At 39.0% G+C, this 9,132-nt stretch overlaps 1 protein-coding gene across 1 annotated transcript; it reads left to right on the plus strand.

The window, feature by feature from the left end:
- Nucleotides 1–1,257: 1,257 nt before the first annotated feature.
- On the plus strand, nucleotides 1,258–8,187 carry cyp27c1 (cytochrome P450, family 27, subfamily C, polypeptide 1). Its single transcript, XM_055213994.2, has 9 exons — nucleotides 1,258–1,906; nucleotides 3,123–3,313; nucleotides 4,102–4,301; nucleotides 4,929–5,138; nucleotides 5,218–5,381; nucleotides 5,461–5,624; nucleotides 5,695–5,773; nucleotides 5,875–6,078; nucleotides 6,181–8,187. Exons 1-9 carry the CDS (start codon nucleotides 1,319–1,321, stop codon nucleotides 6,295–6,297), a joined length of 1,917 nt encoding a protein of 638 aa, XP_055069969.2. The 5' UTR covers nucleotides 1,258–1,318; the 3' UTR covers nucleotides 6,298–8,187.
- Nucleotides 8,188–9,132: the final 945 nt, after the last annotated feature.

The following is a 9,132-nucleotide window of genomic DNA, read 5'->3' on the forward strand; positions in this document are numbered from 1 at the left end:
AGTTTTCTGGAATAAAATCTATATTATTCCCTGTGTAGTGTAGGATAATATCATAAAAATTCTAGACTTTTTAAGCACACGTGCTAAACTGTTTTAAACTGCTTTAAATGCTTATGTCTTCTGTATGCGAATGTTGATTCATACCAAAATGTTTTTTTGCATTGTTGTGTTTGTCAAATGAAAATGTCTCGGGTTACGTATGTAACTGTTGTTCCCTGAGAAGGAAACGAGGCGCTGGGTCTCCCTTGCCATATTTCCTGCGTCCCTATAACACAGTCTTTGGCAATATTTCAGATAGCGATATACTTCCTGGCTCCCGCGTCACCCTGTTTTTGTCGTTAAGCTTTACCATTAGTTGAATTTGATACACGCATTCAGATGCACTTACCCCTGAAGGCATCCATAAAGTGTCACCGCAGTGACGCAGCGCGAGTTCCCTCGAAAGGGAACTGTAACAATGTATCTTTAAAGGTAAACACATTGTAACCTTGCTCTCACTTGAAATGTGTCCCCACATTTAGTCCTTAAATTTGAGGGTACTGGACCTGGAAAGTCCTTGAAAGGTCCTTGAATTTAAAGTTAACTAAGGTGTGGGAACCTTGTTAAAACTTGACTCTTCCGTAGTTACATCGTGTACTAAGACACACGGAAAATTAACAGTTTCTATTTTCTAGGCCGATATGACTAGGAACTGTACTCTCATTTTGCCGTCATAATCAAGGACTCTGCTGCTGTACCATGGCTGCAGCAGGCGCAATGATATTACACGGCGCTCGAAAATTGTACCCTTGGTAACTTTCAGTAGCAGGGGACTATTTTCTGGCACTGCGTAATATCCGAAAGACAATACAGTGTTATATAGCAGGCCTTACATAATAGAATGAGGGGTCTTTGATTTGTATTGTATCCATCAAAAACAAGCTCAGAGGGTCCCAAGGAAGTAAACCCCTTTTAATGCCAGGACTGCAAAAAAACACGTTCTTGTGACAATCATCACTTGTGTGCGATTAAAGGTCTTTCCTTACACTTTTAAGGGTTACATAAAGAAAGCTACCAAAATTAAATTAATTAAAACTACCCAAAATGGCAATGAAGAACCTTCAACACCCACAAAACTTCAAAGAACAAAGGTTCTTTGTGTTGGAAAAAGTTATACAGAATAAAGGTAAAAGTTAAATGGATCTTTCAAGTACCTTTGACCCTGCAAAATATACCTTTAAAATGTTCTTTTGGTACCTCAAGGGTCCCCAAATTGACCCATAACTCCTTTTACATGGGTTAGATCAGCGTAAGACTTTTCATCTCATTTTATCTCCACATGCTGGATACAGGTGAAGTAAGGGAAAGTGTTGCAAGCCAATGCAAGTGTGAGACTACATGCATTTATTTTGCAAAAAATCCCCAACCTCAGATTTTTATTTGCCACGCCCACTTCCCAGTGGGGCGTGACGAAGGACCCCCAGTCATCCAAGTGCCAACTTCCAGGTCCAATCCCCTTTTTAGATCTCACACCTCTCCCCTGGATGTTATAAAGGTCGCTGCGCTCCACACATGCATCGGCACTCGCTCGACCCTGCCCAAAGTGTATCACATTGTAACACGTTTTTCAGATTTAAAGATGGCACTTCAGAATACTTTAATGCATTTAAGCCGCAAGAATCTTCTCCAGGAGACATGCAAGCAGGCTTTCCTGCAAGCGCGCGGGTTGCACAAGTCCGTTGCAAACGACTCTCTGGAAATTGCGCACAGCCAGCCTGCTGTGAAAGAGAACACGGGAAACCCTTCTGAGCAAATGCCGAATGTTGCCAATGCCAAGACCCTGAAAGAGATGCCCGGACCCAGCACTATCGCTAATCTCATCGAGTTTTTCTATCGGGATGGGTTCAGTCGTATCCATGAGATACAGGTAAGTGGAGACGCAAAGTTCACCACATGTTACCCAACGCGTCACCTCACACCATGTTCCTGTTGCCCAGCTGGCAGACGATTGCGTTAACAGATCAAAGGTCTTTACGATATGCTTTTTTGTATTTATTTATTTCGAGGTTTGTGACATCTATTTCCTGCAACTTTATTGGGTTATTTTTAAATAAACAGTATTTTAGTTTACACTCAAAAGTGGACACGTAAGGGATGTTTAATCATCTTTAAAGTTGCAAAACCCGGCATAAACATACTCTTAGAAGCCGCATCGAGCGCATTCGTCCATTGCTGCGATATGTTAACGAGTCCGCCATATTGGAGAGGGCTAAACTGATTTATAAACACAAGTAAACGGAGGAGCTGCTTTTTTAAAATAAAAATCGCGTTTACATCCTCTACGTGTTTTCTTCAACTATCTACGCGATGTACAAAAAAACTATATAGGCCTTAGTAGTTACATTGCCAAAAAATATTGTCATGAAGACTTGAGAAAACTCAGCTTGTCAAGCATTGAAATCAGCTAATAAACATACATGTTACTGTATTTTTAATAATAATAATAAACACTTCTTGTTTACTTGTACGTATTCCTTCTATGTACTTGTATGTCTTGCCCTTCCCAATATGGCGGCTAAGGTCGCATTTACTCGTATTTATGTTTGTAGTCTTCACGTCACGTCGCGTCTATTGGTCGAGTCACAAACCTTATTTAATTTCATGCAGCCAATTTAGTAATCTAACAATCTAACATTATTTTGTACTGTGTCAGGGTTTTGACATTTATTCCATTTGCTTATATCCAAAGCAACTTAAAGTACACTGAAGGTAAACGTTTTATTCATATGGAAAATGAACCCATGACCTTTGACCCGTTAATGCAATGTAGCCTACAGCATGTTTACAACATGCAGGCATTGGATGAACTTTGAGCGAATATAATAAAATATATCAATAATTTACAACTAATTTTTGGCCTATCTACTGTATAGGTTTATCCATATTTAGTGATAATGATGACTCAAGTCAGATTAACAAAAGCTCAAATTAGACAATACAAGCTTTGTTTTAAAAGCTTTAAATCTTTACTTATCATCAGTAATCCACCTAACTAACTGTAGGACAAAGTTGCAGACAAAACAAGAAGTTAAAATTTGAAATTTCATGCATAAATCTAGTATGCAAATGATTTCCTCTTTCAGCTGGAGCACTCTGAGAAATTCGGCAAGATCTTCAAGTCTCGATTTGGACCTCAGTTTGTGGTGTCCATCGCTGACAGAGACATGGTGGCTCAGGTTCTCAGGTCTGAGAGTTTGACTCCTCAAAGAGCTAACATGGAGTCCTGGAAAGAATACAGAGATATGAGAGGAAGGTCCACTGGACTCATATCTGCGTGAGTAACTGATGTACTTTCTGGAGGGATGGTGTAGTATAGCCAGCGTATAAAGATCTGGGGTAGTAAATCAAACTTTGTAGATTACCAGTGTGTGCATGAGAGAGACAAGATAACCAAGCAAGATTATTTTTGTAATAAATGTACTGTATGCTTTTTGAAAAAGTGACAGACAAATGATATTGAGAATTGTGACTTGTAACTTAATCATCATAAAATCTTATTACATGAAGAGGAGACTACATGCACTAAGACATGTGGTACATGCACTAAGACTGGTGGTTATTTTAAGACATTTGACAGGTCAGGTGTGCGTTTTACAGAAAAATAGTCAACAACATCCGTGAAAAATTTCTCAGCAGAAAAGTTTGCCATTCTCCCTCCTGTTTACAGATGGGAGGTGAGCGACGTGAACGCGCTGATGACGTATGGTGTCTGCGTGAACAGGCTGCGCGGTGGCATTCAAATTACGCTTACGAATGAGGGACAAAAAAGGCAACGTCCGTTCGGACCAAGATCTATAATCGGTTGAAAATTTTTTGGTCCTACGCCTTTCACAGATGACATAAATTTCTACAAATACATTTAAACAACTTAACATAGTGATTGCTATAAGGATGTGAGGAGACTTTTAACCAGCATAACTAAAAATGTTTCGGGATCAAATGAGATACCCTGCCTTTAACATATAGTTTAGGTCCAGGTAAAACAGGACAAAGAAACCATTTTATACTGGTGCATTGGTCTCTGCTAACAAAGATGTGCTTACAAGTATTTTGTGTCTCTAGAGAGGGCGATGAGTGGTTGAAGATGCGCAGCGTCCTGCGTCAGCTGGTCATGCGACCGCGAGACGTGGCTGTTTACTCCCATGACGTTAATGCAGTGGTGGTGGATCTGGTGAAAAGAGTAAAGACCCTGCGGAGCCGGCAGGCCGACGGCCAAACCGTTGAAAACATCAATGACCTGTTCTTCAAGTATGCAATGGAAGGTGAGCCAAAAGGCACTGTGTGTGGAGGTTTGTGTGTCAGATATGATACAGTATAATACAGCATATGGCAATTTTCAAAAAATGGGAACATGCATAAATTTCCAGCCACATTTAACACGATTTCAAGATTTCTTTCAGTTGCCATTTCATCACAGTATGTTGATTTTTTTAAACATAATGATTTTCTAGAATATGGAGATCTGTGATGCATTTTAAATTAAAGGACACCTATTATCCCAATTTTTACAAGATGGAATATAAGTCTCAGATGTGCCCTGAATGTATCCATGAAGTTTCAGCTTAAAATACCCCACAGATCATGTATGGCTATGTTTACATGCACAAAATTTTGTCAATCCGATGGAATTTAATACGATTGAAGGTTACAACGATACAGTTTACATGCACCCTAAAGATTGCAATCTGAAATCCGAACTGAACATTTGCGCAGGTGCACAGCCAGGGTTGCCAGATTTGCGTATCAGAAGCATCCCAAATAGACATTCAAAACTAGCCCAAAAGCATCTCAATGACTATTCACAGGGCTTTCAGATTCAGATCATTCAGTCAAGAGATGGTTTTAAGTAAAACAATACACGAGATACACTGTTCCAAACTCTTTCCCAGGAGTGGCAACCATTTTGTACGAGACGCGTCTGGGCTGCCTGGAGGAGAAGATTCCCAAAATGAGTCAGGAGTACATCGGTGCGCTGCATCTCATGTTCAGCTCTTTTAAGACCACCATGTACGCCGGTGCTATTCCCAAATGGTTGCGTCCCATCATTCCTAAACCCTGGGAGGAATTCTGCAGCTCCTGGGATGGCCTCTTTAGATTCAGTAAGTACAGGGAGAACCTTGGTAGTCAGTTTGCTTCTGACGACTTCTTTTTAAAAATCTATATATGTGTGTATTTTAGGTCAGATCCATGTTGACCGAAAGCTTTCAGAAATTAAACAGAAGATGGAAAAAGGTGAAGAGATTAAAGGAGGTTTGTTGACTCACATGTTGGTCACCAAAGAGATGAACGTGGAGGAGATCTATGCAAACATGACAGAAATGCTCTTGGCTGGAGTGGACACGGTAAGGATTAGTTAACCTGTTCGTATAATCCCAAAACCGGTTTGCTTGACTCAATCTTACTTCTTGCACCCCCCTGCAGACCTCTTTCACGCTGTCATGGAGTGCGTACCTTCTGGCAAGACATCCCATGGTACAGGAGCAGATCTTTGAAGAAGTGGACCGTGTGCTAGGCGGGCGTGTCCCAGTCGGAGAGGATGTTGCCAATTTGCCCCTGATCAGAGGGCTTGTCAAAGAGACGCTCAGGTAAATTGGTTTAAGACCGAAATCTTTTTCAAGATTATTTTTTACTCATAGTTTGACTTGTTGTCTACAGGCTTTTCCCTGTCCTTCCTGGAAATGGACGTATTACACAGGACGATCTTATAGTTGGAGGTTATTTCATTCCTAAAGGGGTAAGAGCGTTTTTTTTTTTGGCAAATCAAATTTAATAAACAAACCATTGCTCTGGTAAACCAGCCATGATATAAGCAAAACCATCCTGTTATTTCTACAGACTCAGCTGGCTCTGTGTCATTACTCTACCTCCATGGATGAGGAAAACTTCCCCCGTGCAGAAGAGTTTCGCCCCGACCGCTGGATCCGCAAGGATGCTACTGACCGCGTCGACAACTTCGGCTCCATCCCGTTTGGTTACGGTCTCCGCAGTTGCATTGGCAGGAGAATAGCCGAGCTTGAGATGTACCTGGCTCTTACACAGGTGTGTTATGTGTCTCGTTTTAAAGCTACATTTAAATACATTTTCGATACAGTTACATCTGAAGAATTCTCGTGTCTAATGTGGTGTCTGTTTCTAACGCAGCTCCTTCAGAAGTTTCACATCAAAGTTTCTCCTCAGACCCCTGATGTTCGCGCCAAAACTCATGGCCTTCTTTGCCCGGGAGCACCCATCAACCTTAGGTTTGTGGACCGGGAATAATCTGCCATTACCGTGTAAATAGGAATCCTAATCTTCCTGGTGTTTATATCCATCTGTATACCATGGTTGGGTAACAACAACCCAGCATATTGTAGGTTTATTTATACCAACCCAACAGTTGGTTCTGTTCAATATTTACCCAACTATGGGTTAAAACCAACCCTAGATTTTTATTATGTGTGGAGTATTTCTGTATTATTAAAAATGTAAAGAGCCGAAAAGGTATAAACCAGGGTTTCCCGCATCACTTTTCAGTTCGGGTGGCCCACCTAAGCTGGGATACCCTACCACCTTAACTAGGTCGTCCAAAAAAAAAATTAGCTGCACAAAAGGCCGTCAAGTGCATCTCGGAGAATAGCGTGGATGCGCTTCACACCGCGAGCGGGCACGCGCCACATGGCCGAAATGAGAGAAAGACATGGTCCGTCACTGTCTGGAGGATAACTAGCCTGTTGATAAAACATTTAATTCATTAATAATCTAGTATGTGTTCATTTTCTGTCATAGTTTCTTCAAAATTGAGTTTTATTTGAGTCTTTTAAATAAAAATATTTTCATCATGACGCATACGCCCCACCCCTTTGATTGCCACGCCCCGGCCCGCCCACCTGCACAACCCTACCACCTTAACTAACAAATTTTCTGCGGGAAACCCTGTAAACTGTATAAAATTGGAACTCTTTTATTAATGTAATCAATACAAGCTGTGTCTTTTGAAATACTGTTGTATATAGATAAGCTTCCTAAAGCAAACATGAGCGGGTCAATCATAATAGCTATAAAGCTACCTTAAAATTTGAGGAATTGTGCTAGTATACTGTCCTGTGGACACTAATAATATATATTTTGTGTGAACACCTTTCAGAAAAATGTTTCTTGATTTTCTTTTGAATATGTCCTTGATACAGTACTGTGCAAAATCTTAGGCCACCATGCTACCATTAGATTTGTTGTTTTTGCAATGTTGTGGTGATCATATATAATTATTTCTCAGTCTCTTTATTAGAATACAACCAGAAAATACAGGAAATATGTATGTAGTATTAAAAACAGTATAAAAGTATAAGCTGAAGTGTCAAGTATTTAAGTGTGTAAAGTTTAGCGGCATCTAGTGGTGAGGTTGCGAATTGCAACCAACGGCACAGTCCACTGCTCACCCCTCACTTTTGAAACGCATAGAGAAGCTACGGTAGCCGCCACCGGACAAACACGTCATCGTCCGAGACAACTTTGTAAAAAAAAAGCTGTTAAGTCTGTTAAGGGCTTCTATAGAAACATGGGGGCACAAAATTGCAACTTCCATGTAAGGGGACCCTCTGTGTATGTAGATACAAACGTCTCATTCTAAGGTAATAAACACATTACGGTTCATTATATAAGGTCTTTATACACCCCTGAAAATATATGGTTCGGATATTATTTTGCATTTCTGTCAAGAGATCCTTCAAAAAATTACACACTGCACCTTTAAGGTAAACTCCCCTTCCACTTGAGCAATAGCAGGAAACTGCAGGATCTCTTAAACCTAAATGAAATTAAATCTATTTTCTAATTCTAATCGAATGACTTCAGTCTCCTCAAAAAAGCTCAAGATGTGTTTTGTGCCATTAAAGGTCACACTAAATAATGACAGATGCATGAAGAAGACATTTAGTTCTGACATTTTTTTTATTTTTTATTATGTGTACATATTTCCTGTATTTTCTTTTTGTATCTTAAAGAGTGAAAAATGGATATGGATGGACATTGAAACTTTGCTAAAACAACAAAGCTGGTGATGGTGGCCTAAGACCTTTGCACAGTACTGTATATGAATTAATGGATTTTATTTTTAAGATATGCTGTTTTGTTGTTGTTTAGTATTTTATTCCCTGTGTTAATTCTGTTTAACACTGTTTAAAAAAATAATACACATGTATACTGGATTATCATGAATTAATGTTGGTTTTTGGTCGTCAGAATCTTTGTATTAAACTTCTTAATGTAACACTTGACTCAATAAAGAGAATCTTTTCTAAATTGTATGGGATTACACATTTTACTATTAAAAGAAACACTGATGGGTCACAGTTTGCTCAAACATGACACAGAATTTGTTAAAAAAAACTCTGCTACATAGTAGTAAAACTAAAAGCAAATGTTTATTATATAAATGCATATCTTCTGATGGTTTTTGAAAGGAATGTTTTTTTCAACAGTGATACCCCCATGGAATGTAAAGGGCTCCTCTCTCCAAAATAAAAAATGTAAAAGACTGAATAATGCTACGTGTTTCTCTTGACTGCAATGAAAAAAGTTTTATATTTATGTATTTAACTCTTATTCTGTCCTTTTAGGTTTGAGTAGTGAAATTAAATGAGGCTCCTAAATTTAGAAAATCTGTTACATTACCACCAGATGGCAGGATAATTGGAACAGGACACAGGGTGGGGCAGACTTATTAAAATTATTAAAGCAAATAAATATAACTGACTCAAAGCTCTGTTACCAAGGAGTAACATTGTTGAGAAAGAAAGAGACAACACTGTTATTCTACCTTGGTAACAGAATTGACACTAAATCAGACAACAAGAAATCATGATTTTCAGCTATAAAACCGTTTTATAGAAAATATTTTATTTTTATGATCAATATCTTGTGATCTATAAGTACAAAATAAATAAAAAAATAATGATTTGATGGGCACCAAATGTACTTGCAATTATAAAACACAAGTGTGATGCAATCTGGGAAAACCCATAACATGGTGACGTTTTACCAATTTTAAAAGTTAAACCTCCACCGGTCCGGGTGTGTGTTTTCTTTTTTTTTAGGTAAATCGCTTTTTTCTGCACT

This window comes from Misgurnus anguillicaudatus, chromosome 8 (genome assembly GCF_027580225.2).
Source record: "Misgurnus anguillicaudatus chromosome 8, ASM2758022v2, whole genome shotgun sequence".
Classification (NCBI taxonomy): domain Eukaryota; kingdom Metazoa; phylum Chordata; class Actinopteri; order Cypriniformes; family Cobitidae; genus Misgurnus; species Misgurnus anguillicaudatus.